At 50.1% G+C, this 15,000-nt stretch overlaps 4 protein-coding genes across 5 annotated transcripts in view; 1 reads left to right on the top strand and 3 right to left on the bottom strand.

Annotated features, from left to right (window-relative positions):
• LOC126578003 (SH3 domain-binding protein 5 homolog) overlaps positions 1 to 5,994 on the bottom strand; it is a 14,972-nt gene extending 8,978 nt beyond the window's left edge. Inside the window, exons 1-2 of one of the 2 annotated variants that reach the window (XM_050240151.1) lie at positions 5,027 to 5,994; positions 2,034 to 2,096 (exon numbers count right to left, since the gene is read on the bottom strand). In XM_050240151.1, the coding sequence (XP_050096108.1) occupies positions 2,034 to 2,096; positions 5,027 to 5,092 (129 nt within the window). In that variant the 5' untranslated portion in view covers positions 5,093 to 5,994. Of the gene's footprint in view, positions 1 to 2,033; positions 2,097 to 2,603; positions 2,919 to 5,026 lie in introns of those variants that run through there. The other variant, XM_050240150.1, reaches the window with a different exon arrangement.
• A 568-nt stretch (positions 5,995 to 6,562) lies between these two features.
• Positions 6,563 to 10,323, bottom strand: LOC126577364 (pre-mRNA-splicing factor ATP-dependent RNA helicase PRP16). Its single transcript, XM_050238914.1, has 4 exons — positions 9,766 to 10,323; positions 7,515 to 9,703; positions 7,293 to 7,434; positions 6,563 to 7,215 (listed from the first exon to the last, which is right to left on the bottom strand). Exons 1-4 carry the CDS (start codon positions 10,242 to 10,244, stop codon positions 6,621 to 6,623), a joined length of 3,405 nt encoding a protein of 1,134 aa, XP_050094871.1. The 5' UTR covers positions 10,245 to 10,323; the 3' UTR covers positions 6,563 to 6,620.
• A 621-nt stretch (positions 10,324 to 10,944) lies between these two features.
• LOC126575176 (uncharacterized) lies at positions 10,945 to 13,008 on the bottom strand. The gene is made up of 2 exons (XM_050235741.1): positions 12,521 to 13,008; positions 10,945 to 11,467 (listed from the first exon to the last, which is right to left on the bottom strand). The coding sequence occupies exons 1-2, from the start codon at positions 12,926 to 12,928 to the stop codon at positions 10,985 to 10,987; spliced, it is 891 nt and encodes a 296-aa protein (XP_050091698.1). The 5' UTR covers positions 12,929 to 13,008; the 3' UTR covers positions 10,945 to 10,984.
• Positions 13,009 to 13,284: 276 nt separating this feature from the next.
• LOC126577921 (protein flightless-1) overlaps positions 13,285 to 15,000 on the top strand; it is a 6,137-nt gene continuing 4,421 nt past the window's right edge. Inside the window, exons 1-3 of the mRNA XM_050239987.1 lie at positions 13,285 to 13,727; positions 14,299 to 14,648; positions 14,723 to 15,000. The exon at positions 14,723 to 15,000 is cut by the window's right edge and continues 2,653 nt beyond it. Coding sequence (XP_050095944.1) covers positions 13,662 to 13,727; positions 14,299 to 14,648; positions 14,723 to 15,000 — 694 coding nt within the window. The 5' untranslated portion in view covers positions 13,285 to 13,661. The remainder of the gene's footprint in view (positions 13,728 to 14,298; positions 14,649 to 14,722) is intronic.

The following is a 15,000-nucleotide window of genomic DNA, read 5'->3' as shown; positions in this document are numbered from 1 at the left end:
GGGTGGAAAAAAGGAAGGGGTAGTGGTCTGCTTGAATGCCCTCCTCTAACACGATTCAAGGATTATCGAAACGGATTGAAACCTTTACCAATTAAACGTTTGAAGATCATATCATCTTGTCTTTAAAAAACAAACTTGTTTGTTGTTATCGCAAAAAAGGGATTGCAACACATTTTCAAAGATAGGTGATAATAACAATGACCAAAGAAGTAATCCTGCAGCAACCATTAGCAAAAAAATGTTAGCTCTTCCATTCTCTTCTTCCATTGAACAACAAGCTTATCAACCGGTTAATGGCAAATATTTTGACGACATTCTTCCGTTGAAAATGAGGCCACCGTATACTATACATTCGACTAATAACAGATTTTATTACGCTGAACAGACCATTACGATTGCATCGAAATCAGAATTCATTGTAGTGTGATGATTGGCATTCCTAACCATCCATCAAAACATGAGATAAGGAACACGTCACGTATGAATGTAACTTGACTATCAACTGCAACGAAAGCTGTTTATGTTGTCACTAACCGCCAGGCCATTAGTTGATGACGCAAGAGCAGCAGCAGCGTTTAGCAAACAAGCTGTTTCAACGAATATTATTCACATTCATTGGACGAAGCTCTACCACTCATACAATGTTCTTGCGATCAAAAAAGTTGCATAAGTATGCTTATTATAAACAAACAAACATTCATCCGTTCGCTAGAACATTCCAATATACCGCACGACTCGCGCGATGTGTTTCATCAAAGACCGTCCATTGTCTGGGAGAAGACACATTCAGCATTCGATTAGCACCATTTAAAAATCGTTCCCACGCGTAGATAACACGCAGTGCCAGCCGTGTGGGTCATCACTCTGTATTGTATCGTTAATGAGAAGCTGTTGCGACTTCAAACAGTTCACCGTAAGACGATTTACTAGAGACATTGGACCTTTAAACATTTGATTGGCGTTCCGAGTGTGTTACTCATATTTCTCCGTATATGAAACCTGGGCTTTTGTTCTTGAAGAGTACACACCGTACCGCTTACGTAGCGAAAGAGTCACCACATTCTGGTCAAGGTAACATAAGCCGAGTCTTCTCACGAGACTTTTGCGGTTGACGGGCGACAAAGTTGTTGTGTGGCCTTTAAAGAACCAACGCTACCCTCGTGTGTCACCAAAAGAGTGAAAGAGGAACCCACCCCGAGAGCTGCACCACACTAGGACGCCACTCGGAATGCAATCTAACTAGGGCTTGGGAAAGTGAAACACAATATTTCCGCCATTATGCAGGTATGAGGAACGGGATTGCAGTACAAAACCACGTCCGTCGTCGGTGCTCGTTACGGTTGGCCCTTGAATGCTCCACACTCCAACACAACACGGGGGGAGGATTTTATGTAACCTTCCACATTTCATTTCCACCCGGCTGGCATGGCTCGCCGGCTCGGCTGGTCACAATAACATAAAATAGGTTGACCTTTATCGATTCGTCCCGTAACTGGCGTCGTGGTAGGTGTGGAGAAAGTAGGAAGCGGCAAGTACGCAAGTGTTCGGTAGCTTAATGGCATCTCGTTGGAGGGCTTTGTACAATCTTCACCGACGATCAGAAGACGGTAGCGCAAGAAGTGGTCGCTACTAAGAGCTTGGTAAGAAACTCTCACCCTGGTTACTGCAGAAGCGATACAAACTCCAGGCCACCTCCCAATCATAGATGGGCCAAATGCGGGATTTATAGTTGTTGAGCTACAATTAGACGAAGGGTCATTGAGGCAGTACACCAGCTGGCCGGCCTTGACTGTTCGCTCAGTTCGCTCTGCACTGGCCATGCCCTCCCGGCTAATGAATCCTGCCTGCCAGCTGCACCGCTATAGCACCATAAATCTCTTCTTCTGCTCATGCCATCATGACGATGGTTTGGAAAGTATTGCGATTACGCCCGTTAACGTTTTGCCTTCCATTTCTTTTTATGCTACTCGTTCGGTTGCATGGCTCCACGCCAAGTATCTGCCAACTAGCCGCCTTTGCGACACGATACTTACCTCCAGCTCTATCTCCAGTTTGTTAATATCGTCCGTTGCCGTGTTAAGATTCTCCAGTTCGATCTGTGAAGAATAAAAATTAGGGCATTAGTTGGGTTGGTTAGCATGGCTCTACTATTACCAAATTAGCGGTCATTATATAGCAATCCCTTTCCCAATAACCGCAGTACCATACCGGTGGCCTTTTTCTGATTGGAAGTCGCCAGAAGGGCACGTTAAAGTTTCATTAACTGGCCGTTTGCCAAGCGTGACATCTTGGGAGAAGTTTCTAGTACCCCGAAAACCCCCCCGGCCTGAAACCCGGCAATGCGGCCAAGAAACTTGTTAAATCTAGCACACAGCACGGTGGAAAGAGGAACTGCAACGGGAGGCCACTGCAGCGATCTTATCGATTTGTTTCGACCCAGAGACCACAGCATCATCATGTGTGGTTTGGAGAGTTCGTGAGCTACGGATTAGCGTCCGTTGCGTCAATTGTGGTGCTCTTCTCGGAGTGGCACCTTTTTCTCATTAGCACCCGAGATTCGCGACTCAGTAGCGAGTAAGATATAACGATACAAAGTGACTAACCAACGCACTTTCGTTGAAACTCGGTAGTGATACCGTGGATGGAGTGCGTCCGTGCTGATTGTAACTCTCGAAGGGGTTCGGTGCTGGTTCCTCCGGTAGCTCCATGATGCTTCGGACCGTTCAATTCGATGTCACTTCTCACCGCAATGTTACAAATAAAACTGAACGCCTGGTTTCATTGCTTCGAAGGGCTTGGTCCCGGAACCGCGATATGTTGTTCTTCTAAATCGCTAGATGGGGGTCCCTCTTGAACGACTGCACGTGAATGCACTTTAAACTGCAATCGTTCTAGCAAACAAACACCCCGGGGGGAGTTTGGCAACGCTCGCCCTTGATCAAACAATTCGAAAAGATGTCCACACAAATACCAGCACCAGCCTTATCGCGCCGGTGAATGTGTGCGATTCCCGGTGTGTTCCATGGTATGGGTGTTCCCTGAGATAAGACGACAGACACCTGACTGGAGGCGTGCGATGACTAATACGCAGCGCATGAAACAGAGAGCAAAAAAAAACCCGATGGTTGATAACATCGATAACAGCGAATCCTCCCAAGTAGCTGCCGCAGCAACAGCCCCTCTCCCTCGCTGTCTTTCCGGTGAAAAGTTATTCCACCTCCGCGGCGTTTCAAGCTTAATGTATTCCATTGTTCAAAGTGGTTCGATCTCGCTTTATCCTCTCCGTTTTGGGCACACCAAATGATGTGATGCCCGCAGACACATCCATCCACATCCATCCATCCATCCATCATGCAGCAACCCTCTCATGGATGAGGGCGCACCACGCGACGCGTTCGCGGGGTACGCGCATTTTGATGAGCTAACCCGCGGCTGGCCGAGACCGGAATAACTACAACCCTTAACTCGCGGATTGCGCATCCGAATTCAAGTCGCTGCTGCTGCGTCATTAGTGCCGGTTTTGGTTCCCAGGGCACAGCGGCGTCTCCCTCTACGATGATCATAATGATCATGATGATGATGATGATGATGAGGATGTTGAAGCGGTTCGCGATGATCTCCATAGCCAGCTGCTGTGTTTTTTACTCGTAGATCGTGAGGTTTGGTTTGTTGAGAAGAATTGGTTGCTGTGATCGTAGTAGTCGAGCATGTTCGCCCGAGGCGTTTGTGTTCGCAACCACCAACGACGGAGTTGTGGGTTGCGGTCATCCTCTCGCTGGTTGGGCATCCCCACAACCCAACCAAACCGGTTCTGGCGAATGGAAAGAACGAACGAACGAGCGAGCGTACGTACGGCCGCGGGATGCCCATTCATGCCTGCCGCCTGCGGACGAACGAGTTTACAGATGGTGGGCCTTTTCTCGAGCCATCCGGATGATCAGAAACTTGTCCTTTTACCTTCTCTCCCCCTGCGGTAAGAAGCTGCAACAAAAAAAGAGCATAACCTTTTGGGATTTTCGCCTCTTTCTCTCCGGTGTTTCTTCCCCCGTGCAGGTAAGCAGTAGGAACAGCAGCAGCAGCAGTAGAAGAAGAAGAAGATGGAACCGTTCTTTTGCTTCGATGGTTGGTTGGTTGGTTGGTTGGTTGCGAGCCCGAGAAATCCGCTGCCAGCTAGAACCGTTAAAAGGGCTTAGGGTGACTTCGTTGGCTCACCCCTTGTCTGGTCTGGGCAGGGCAATGGCCTCTAACGGAAAGGGGTGCACAGGTTTTGAGCCAATGTTAACCAATGTGCCCCGTTCGTAAGCGACGGTATCTTCGATTGCAAATCTAAAAATCAAAATCGCAGAAAGATGACAGGTTGACGATATGACTGTTGGGACAGACGAGCGTCTGTTGGTCGATCGTTTGGCCGACAAATCAAATGCTGCCAACGGTCCGGCCAGGTGTGTCACCTTTCGCTGGTTTAGAGACAACCGCCAGAAAAGTGTTCGCTACTCCGTCACTCAACCGCTGTGGATTGGTGCGGCCAGCTTAACACCATCTGATGGCCAACCAGCATCTGCTCCCTTCTGCGACCCTTTACTAACAGCTTAAACCGCCAATAAAAGTGAAGATGGCCCATCCGGTGAGGGGTGGTGAACTTTCCCCCACCCGGTGGCGTGGAAAACCCTTACGTCAATGAGCGATACGCGCGTCAATTTGATAAGTGGCAAGGGGTCCAAAGCTCCTTCTTTGTTTCTTCTGCGACCGTGCGATAGATACAGAGAGGCGACTCTGCAGCCGTCTGCCACCTGATAGCTTATCAATCCGTACGCTTAGTGTGCCCCGGGAATGGCCAGCCTCTCTCGCTCTCACGCCCGGGTACTTCAGCTCAGCTGGTCATCAGCTGACGGACTTTCCCGCGATTACCCAGCCCCCAGCACAGGACAAGTGGCATTACGTCCTGTGGCCCGGAGTGCATTGTTGACATTCCCGCGACAAGTGACATAATGGAGAACTCTTCCGGTGGTCCAGCCTGCCTACGCACCTGTATCCGTGGGTCCAGCTCGGTGCTGTCTTCCGGTTCTTCGCTATCCTTCTTCGCCGTAGCCATGATGCCGTTCTGCCGTGGGGTACCAGTGTTTTCGCCCCTGGATTAGCCGGACCGTCGATGGTTCACCACTCGATTGATTTCGATGTCGTCTGCCAACCGCGAATCCGGGACTCCGGGGTGGGGGGTACGATTTCCTCGCACCGCCTACTCCTGCGCTCCTTCTTTCTCTTTCGACCAGCCAACTATGATTTCATGTTTCGTGCCGAGGCACCACCCACAACAATGCGCGTAGGGAAGGGACCACCACCGAGCTCGGCGGGAGGACACACACCTTTTTTTTTATAAATAGCACCGAAAAGGCCAACACAAAACACCCGCACACAAACACACACTCGCACGCACGCACGCACGCACGCACGAACGAACGAAGGTATTAATACATCGCACACAGCGGGGACGAAGATGATGTGCACCTCACCATCGTTGCTTATTTCATCTCACGATGATTGTGATGATGATGATGATGATGATGGAAAGCAACTGTGAAACTATGAACACAACAACGGGTGTTGAACACGAGAAGAAGCACTAAGGCGCCAGCAGCAACCGCGAAGGTGGTTTTGATGCGTTTTTTTGTTTCGTATCTTTGCGGTCTCCTCCTCCTATTTACGCACAAAGGAAACGGTGCGTCACAGTCGCCCTGCTGCTCGCTTTACATCACGATTTTCTGATCATCTGCTGCTGCTGCTGCTGCTGCTGTTGTTGTTGCTGGTTGTAGACTGCACCACAGAAAGCACCGACCGATAACAAGGGGTTTTCACGGATCGCGGAACGTTGAGGTGTGTTGTGGTCTCGGTGGAGCAAAAGTTACAGAGATATTTCGCACCAGTAAATAACCCTTGCTCCTCCGGACGACGACAAGGAAGTTTTGAAGCGCACGCACCTCCACCAACCCTGCTCGGGCGAACGCTAGCGATTGAATGAAGATGGCGGTAAAACTGTAGCTCTGCCCCCTGTCTGTCAACGATCTGAAAAATTATCTTTTTCATAGGACCCAGAGTGTATTAATTAAACAGGTGAAGCACTTCGCTCGCCGCCACAATGGATTTTTGGAAGGAAATCCGGAAATTTTCTATGATTTTAGCAGGTATAGTATCGCTTTTGCTCGTTTAAATGATTCATACGCTTTGTTTTCAACAAACGAGCGTCCTTGGCTTGTCATACACAACATCCAACGGGAACGTTCAGACCTACGATGGTCGCAGCAGTAGCGTAATAATTCAACTACGGTGTAACTGTTTCGGTTACTTTTGTAGTTACTCATGAAATAAAACATAAATTTAAGGACTCAACGCATTGTTTAGCTGAAAAATAATTATGTTAAAATTATAGATTTGCTCCCGGTGGATTATACTTCCTTTTTTTCTTAGCGCCAAAGAAATTCGCGTTCGCTCATTATACGGCCACGTGATTGATCAAATCAGACGTTGTAGAGAACGCAGAATCTTCCACAGTTTATGGGGGTCCTAGTCCTAAGCAGAACCATTTATTCCTATAAATTGAGTCGCTCGCATTACAACCCTCGGTATTACAGCCCAATGCGCGCCGGGGTACGACGGGGTGTTGCTCCCGGCGTTACAATCTCCTGCTTGATGCCCAACTGCTGCTTCGTCTCCTCGTCCAACCGACGCTGCTCCATCTGTTGCTGTGCTTCGCGCATCTGCACCTCCATGGCGTTCTGATGCTCGACGGCTTGGCGACGCTTGTCCCGGTTGCTCTTGCCCGTTTCCTTCACCGAGAAGAACATCGGTCCCAGCTCGGCGAGCCAGTGCCCATCGACAGACGTCGCACACTGCATGTACTCTTTGGCCGTCATGATCAGCTCGTGGTACACGACGTAATCCGGTGTGGTACCGAGCCCGTACAGGGCCGAGGTAGGGTGCAGATGGCACGGCATACCGGTACGCAGGTTCACGTACTCGCCGATACCCTTGAGCCGGGCGGCCTGATAGAAGTACGCGGAACAAATGCACTTCCGCACCACGTCCCAATCGGTTCCGCAAGAGTTCAGCTTCAGGCGCTGCTGCTGGCTGTAGATGTCCTTCAGCTGTTGGCGCACCTCGCGCACCTTGCGCATCGCTTTCACGTGGATAAAGTGCTCGTTGCACCACGAGGCGGAGTATCTGTGCCGAAGAAAAGAGGTGCAGGAGGATTACAAAAAGCTACCATGATATGCGCCCAGACTGTGCACTTGACTTACTTGTTCATCTTCCACTGCTGGTATACGTTCAGGTAGGTTAGATGGTCCGATTCGGGCACTTGGAACTTTTCCCGGACACCATCCGCTTCCTCTTCGCGGCCCTTCGGTCGATAGAAGATCGAGGGAACCGATAGCATCGACACTGCAGGGCAACAGAAAAATAACAGAGCAATTATTTGTTAGTGAGAAAGTAGAAGAATCTTCGCTAGCGTTGCGGCTTACCAATGATTAAGATCTCCTCGCTACACCCCATATCGTTTGCGACGATCAGCATCTGACACTGGGGAGGATCGAGCGGAAATTCGGCCATCTGTCGGCCGAGTGGTGTTAGCGCTCCGGTGTGATCGAGCGCTCCCAGAATCCACAGCTGGTACAACGAATTCAAAATGTTGTCCTGAGGAGGCGGATCCATAAAGTGGAACTGCAGCAAATCGGCAACACCGAGCGATTTCAGCAACAGGACTGTGTTGGCCAAGTTCGTACGCTGTATCTCCGGTACCGTCAGGTGCAGCAGTTCGTCCTTGTACTGCCGCTCGGTGTACAGCCGGAACGCTTGTCCCGGCCCTGTACGACCGGCACGACCGGAACGTTGGTTGGCGTTCGCTTGCGAGATTGGATAGATCTGCAGTGCGTCCATACCGATGCGTGGATTGTAGACCTTCAGCTTACAGTAGCCGGAATCGATTACGTACGAAATGCCGTCCACGGTTAGCGACGTTTCGGCAATGTTTGTGGCCACCACACACTTGCGCGTTCCGTCCGCTGAACGGTGGAAAATCTTGGCCTGCAGATCGGACGGAAGCTGCGAGTAGATGGGCAGAATGGAGAGGGCTGGTGCGTTATCGATTTCACCCAACCGTTCCGCCAGTACTTCGCAGGTCACTTCGATGTCCTCCTGACCGGGCATAAACACCAGGATATCGCCCTCCGTTGGCTGTAGATGTATCTGCAGCACCTGCTTCACCGCACCATCGACGTAATCCTCACAAACGGTCTTTGCGTAAAACACATCCACGGGGAAGGTCCGTCCGGGGATCGTAAATGTCGGTACGTTGCCGAAGAAGGTGGAAAATTTGCCCGCATCCATCGTTGCCGAGGTGACGATGAGCTTCAAATCGCGACGCCGGGCAACGATTTCACGCAGCAACCCAAACAGCACATCCGTCGAGAGGGATCGTTCGTGCGCTTCGTCCATGATGATCACACTGTACCCGTCCAGATCTTTGTCCCGTAGACTCTCGCGCAACAGTATACCATCGGTCATGTACTTGATCACGGTCGCATCGCTCGTACAGTCCTCGAAACGGATCGCATAGCCAACCTCCTGGCCGAGCGGTTTGGCCATCTCGTCTGAGACACGCTTGGCCACCGACATGGCAGCCACTCGCCGAGGCTGAGTACATCCGATCATCCCATGCCGACTGTAGCCATCTTCGTGTAGATACTGCGTCAACTGGGTCGTCTTACCGCTACCCGTCTCACCGACGATGATAATGATCGAGTTTTCCCGAATGATGTTCAACAGATCTTGGCGTACGGCAAATACGGGCAACGATCGGCGCTGCAGTTGGATGTTTCTTTTACGGGAAGCAAACTCTGCATCACCTCCTTGGGCATTGTCACCTCCGATATGGTCAGCGTACTTTTGATCTTTACGCGAATCGTATGACTCATCATCGACCCGATCATCCTGTGGATCGTTTTCCTTCGCGACACCCATAATGTTGCCCAACTTTGTGCCCCCGAGCTGCCAGTGTTTCATCTGGGCGCGTTTACGCTCCTTTAGCTCACGGAACGTACGGACCAGGGCGCTGCCCTTGCGTGCGTTGATAGCCATATCGGCCGTTGGTTCGCGCACGGGAATGACCGGTTCCGGTTGCTTCGTGAACACGATCCGTCCATCTAGGAACGGTGGTACGGTGTTGTGGACGAGCAGATTCACCCGTTCCAGTGCTTCTTCGTCGTAGTCTTCGCTCACGTTTACCGACATTACGACACCGGAGGTAAGGAGCCGATTCTTCTCCCACAGCTCGTTGTCTTTGTTGATCTGGCGCTGCTGGGCGGAGATGCGCCGATTGGTTCGCGACTGTTGCTGTTGCTGTTCGCGCTTCTGTAGGTACTCCGAGTTGAGTTCGGTGTATTCGTTCATCTGGCGCTCATCGTCGCTGCCGTACCATTCGCGATCGAGCCGCAGTTGCTCTTCGCGCCAACGTTCTTTATCCGCTTCCGTTAGCTCTGCGGTGCCCTGCTGGAATGGTTTCGGTGTCGGGTAGTCCCAGGATGACATCCGTTTTCCACCACCACTGCCACCACCTTCCTCGTCATCCTCATCATCGGTCCAGCTGGAACTGACATTCGCTTTACCGCGACGGTCACCTCTCGGTGTGCTCGGTTCATAGCGTGAAAATGTACTGCAAACGATAAGAAAATGAAGCAATTATTTCATGCGTGTTTGTGCCGTCGCCTAGATTACCTTCTCCTTGATTCCGACACAGATCGGGTGGACTCTTTGTAGCGTTTCGGGGAGCGTCCCTTCGAGGTAGACGCGTACAGGCCACCGCTACTTCGCCGATGGTCACGCTGCTGCCGTGATTCCTTCTCCTCCAGCCGGCGACGTGCGAACTCGCTGACACCCCCGCCGTACGAGGGAGTCTCCGAGGCACGTTTCCGGTACTTTCGGGAACGATCACGATCATCATCTGCTTCGCCGTCCCTTCGCTTCGGTGTACGGCGGTCCCGCCGGCCACCGTCATCTTCCTCTTCCTCGTAAAACGACGGTCGAACGGCAGCGGCCCGTTCCGCACGGCGGGCCGCAGCCTGGCGATCGAGGCCAAGCAGCGAGTGTGTGGGCTTCTTGAACGTGTCGTCGTCTCGTTTCTCTTTACGCACCACCAAACCACCTTTCTCCGGTGACGATGCCCTTAACCGTTCGGTTGCTTTAAACCGTTCCATCACGTTCAATATGATTCCGAAACCTTTTATTCTTGCTAAAATAATTCACAAATCCATTTCCGCGAGCCCAGTTCCGATTGTTTACAAAATACTTTGACAGCGTACGTGAAACGTCAAACTGCCAGCAGAAGCATTTTCAAAACAATTCGTTCGGCGCACCAAAACTCCAAAAACTCGGAAAATTGATGTACAAAGGCAGCTGAGATACTTGGGATTTCCGGGTCGAATATGTCGGATACGGAAGATTACTGTGCGGCCATCATTTTAGCCCTAGCGTCGGATGATAAGAAACGGCCGGTGAAAAGGAAAAGAAAAACAACAAAAGAGCGGATAAAGTTCAGCCGACCCTGGCGGGAACCGCTGGTCGCTGAACACAAAATATCCTCAGTGGCGGACTACAAAACCTGCCTTCGAATGTGCGTCGATTCGTTTAGCGAACTGCTGGAAATGGTCACACCGTTGATCGTGAAACAAGACACGTTAATGAGGGAAGCCATCTCACCGGAACGGAGGTTGATGGCCACACTGAGATTCCTCGTAACTGGTGTACCTTTGGAGCATCTAAAGCACCCAACAGGCATCGCATCTCAAACGCTCGGTAAAATAGTGGCGGAAACTTGTGACGCTATTGTTCACGTTTTGAAAGGCCTAATAAAGGTGAGTAAATAATAGTTAAAAGCTCCACAGAAGCCTGGTTTATTTTGTCTGATATTGTGCCCCTACTCTCGATCGATCGATATTCAATCAATCAAATGTTCCATTTTAAGAAGAGACGGATATGATACAGATCCATCCGGTGTCGATTCATGGTCCTGTTTCGTCTGTTCTGACACATGAGGGGAGTCTGCATGCATGCGGGAAGAGGATGCTGCGCCTCGATTGTACTTAACTGAGCTCGGCTGAGATGGATCGCTAATGGTGATTGAGTTTCTGTGAAGGGTACCGAGCTGCCCTTCGAACAGAATGTCTGAAATGAATTTCTTAGCGTACAGCTGCTGATCTGGACTTAGTTTCTCGTAATCCGTACGCCACGCTCTGGCTAGCATGTGCGATTCTGAGGGCCTGGTTGAGAGACGTTCGCAAGCCAACACCAGTAGTTTATTCTTTAGCGACTCTTCACTGTTCGTCTGGGGGTCGTCCACATCTTGCTTGCCCGTCGGCATGGTTCGTTTACGTGTAAACGATTGCTGGTGTTGAGAGGCTTGGGAACTTGTTTCATCGGCCTGAAAGAAAGTGCATAGAAATGTTGTAGTTAACGGTTTATTCTGTACTGCACTATCGTGGTGCAACAGTGCACCTTTATATACTGGCCCAAAGGTTACTTGTTTAACACAAATTAACTGCCTACTTATATTCTTTCACATGTGTTTATGTACTGCGGAAAATATTGATCTATTCTTTGTATATTGTAATCATGTTTCTACGATTTTATTATGTTGCAGATTCCAGCTAGTGAGGATGAATGGAAGAATATTGCCGAACAGTTTGAAAGAAGATGGAATTTTCCCCACTGCATCGGAGCCATCGATGGAAAGTACATCCTCACCCGCAAACCATTCGGAATTGATTCCCACTATCTCAGTCTTGTGCTGTTGGCTGTGGTTAATGCCGATTACGAATTTATCACGGTCGATGTAGGAACCAATAGGATCGTACCGGATGCGGGAGCATTCTGCAGGACCAAGTTTCATACGCGACTCGTCAATAATGAGCTACGCCTTCCACAGCCTGATAATTTACCAAACTGTGAAATTGATCAACCCTACGTGTTTGTGGGCGATGAGGCATTCCCGCTGCTAGACAACCTGATGGTACCGTTCACTCTAGATGGTATGACCAGAGAACGAGCAATCTTCAACTATCGATTAGGGCGTCCTCGTCGCATTGCGGCGAATGCCCTCGGTATACTAGCATCGCGGTACAGGATTCTTTCGAGCGGAATCTGTTTAAACCAGGAAAAGGCAATCCTCATAGTTCTTGCGTGTGCCCATTTGCATAACTTTCTAAGAAGGAAAAAAGATGAGTTGTACAACGAAGGGGGATACGAAGTGGAGGATACAGGTACTGGCAACATCACACATGCTGACTGGCACTCGGGACCATCGTTAGATCCCTTGCAACAGCTCCGACGCTTCAATGTCCCAGAATCTTCCGAACAAGTACGACTTAACTTCTTAGATTATTTCAATAGGATGGAAGGTGCTGTACCCTGGCAGAATAGGCTCTGCCAAGAATACGGAACACTTTAATAAAAGATGAACCGTAAATTTTCGTACCTCAGTATCGTTATTTTCTTCATTCCATTCCCCGTCGTCCAGCGTTGAAGTCTCTTGGGTTTCATTTTCCTCATACCTCAGGAAATCAAGATCGTGGAAGTACCACAAGGTAGGTACGTAAACGCCGTCTGTTCCACCACCCGACTGCATGCTGTCCCTCACTTTCTTCAGCTCTCTTCTGTAGGCACTGCGGAAGGAATTGATTTTGGTGCACACACTGTTCCGGTCGGCACGGGAATCTATTTCCTTCATTTTGCAGACGAGCATTTGATATGCCTTGTTCCTGCTGTGCTGGTTTTTGTAGCCTTCACTTTTCTTCTTCCACACAACCGGCAGACTACGGTACAGCATTAGAAACTCCCTCCAAAACGCGCGCTCTTCCTCTTTCCTGGATTTATAGTTTTGCATGCTGCAAACAGTGAGCAAGCGCCTGGAAAATAGCAGGAGATTATGAAAACCAATCGTTTGGAAAATGGTTTTCCACCAGATGTTTGACAACAACGACCCTCAAGCCTCAATCCGTTAATCCCGCAACCGGGTACGCCTAAAAGAAAGTGTTATTTTTTATTTTAATAGGAATTTTAATGCATGCAGATTATTAGTTTAAATTTCGCCGAAACCGAAACGAAATTAAAGATAAAACAGAATAAATCCTCTAAAAACCCCGGAAAATCTCTCGATGGTTTCGATTCCGAGGGAGGGAACTTTTCGTTTGCCCTACTGTCAACTTCGCGAGATTTTGATCGACGCAGGGTTGGAGGAGAGGGGTGTGGTGGTGACGACGAGTGAGGTCAGAAAATTTCGCATAAAAGAGGTGGTGAATGATTGAAGATCCGAAAAGCCGTGTCCCCGATAATTGCTGCACAAAAAATGGTTCGTTCGTAGCACCCGTGTACTGTGCTATCGATCTCGAAGAATCGTTCGAAAAAAACCAAGCAACCCCGAAGCCGCAGTACAACAGCAGCAGGCCAGGCGGTCCGATCGGTCGTTCGTTCGCATACCTCGCCAAGTGCATCGCAGTAGCGGTGGCGGCGGCAGCAGCAAGTGAAGCATAAAAAGGCAAAAAAGCGCACCTAGCGCAGCAGGGAGGAAGGACCGAACGAGCAGCAGGAGGAGAAATACCAAAACAACAGACACCGAGATGAGCAGCACTACAGGTGTCTTGCCGTTCGTGCGTGGAATCGACTTCACCAACAATGACTTCAGCGTAAGTTGGTCTCTGCCTTTACCTTTTGCTTCTCATTCTTTTTCTCTTTTCCATTCCGGTGCTCCGGCCGTGCACCCGCTCTACGATGCCGATGTTCTCACTACGGATCTCCGGTTAAATTCCATCAAATTCCGGTGCAAGCAATCCGGCTGCACCGAAAACGGGGTTGACATACTTCTAGCCAACCCTCCCCGGCCTCACGCAGTTCTTTGCTTCTTCTAGAGAGGGAGTCTATTTTCGTCCTAGCCGGCTTTGTTTTAGGAAGTGTAGCAACGCGCGGGCAACGGGAGGTTCTGTGTGTGAGATACGGTTTTCACTGGGGGCGCTTGGGTGGTTTGCTCGAGTCAGTTATCGAAGTCCTCGACCCGCGTTATCTTTCCCCGCAAGGGCTGGCAAGGGTTAAATGTTTGTCATTCTAATCGAGTGCACCGAAATACCGAGCGGCGGAGCGGGGGGACGCGCATCGATTAGTATTCATTGCCAAAAACCAATCAGCGGGCTTCACTTAAAACCGAACGCATCGAGTATGGCATTGACTTTTGCACTGATTTCTTGGTGTTCCTCGTTTCAGGGGGAAAGGTTTCCGAAAAACATCAAACACATGTCGGGCGTCCAGTGGCTCAAGCTGGATCGTACCGGCATGTCGGACGTCCCGGACGAGATGGGCAAGCTGGTCAAACTGGAGCACCTGTCGATGAAGAACAACCAGATAGAGAAGCTGTTTGGGCAGCTGAGTGAGCTTAGCTGTCTGCGATCGCTGAACGTTCGCCGGAACAAGATCAAAAGCCATGCCATTCCGTCCGATCTGTTTGAGCTGGAGGAGCTCACGACACTGGATCTATCGTACAATCGCCTGAAGGAGGTGCCGGAGGGCCTGGAAAAGACCAAATCGTTGTTGGTGCTCAATTTGAGCAACAATCAGTACGTATTGCACGGTTTTTCGGTTTCAACTACGCGAAACCGATCCTAATTGCAGTGTCTCTCCCCCTAAACAGAATCGAAGCCATTCCACCGTCGCTGTTCATCAATCTGACCGATCTGCTGTTTCTGGATCTGTCGAACAACAAGCTTGAAACACTGCCACCGCAAACGCGCCGACTGTCCAACCTGCAGACGCTCATCCTGAACAATAACCCACTCGAGCTGTTCCAGCTACGCCAGCTACCGTCGCTCCAGAACCTGATCTGCCTGCAGATGCGCAACACGCAGCGCACGATCAACAACTTCCCGGCTTCGCTCGACAGTCTGTCCAACCTGAAGGAACTGGATCTGT

Source organism: Anopheles aquasalis, chromosome 3, assembly GCF_943734665.1.
Source record: "Anopheles aquasalis chromosome 3, idAnoAquaMG_Q_19, whole genome shotgun sequence".
In the NCBI taxonomy this organism is placed as follows: Eukaryota; Metazoa; Arthropoda; class Insecta; order Diptera; family Culicidae; genus Anopheles; species Anopheles aquasalis.
Note: the sequence above shows the minus strand (reverse complement) of the source record. Positions and strands in the feature narration are given on the sequence as shown.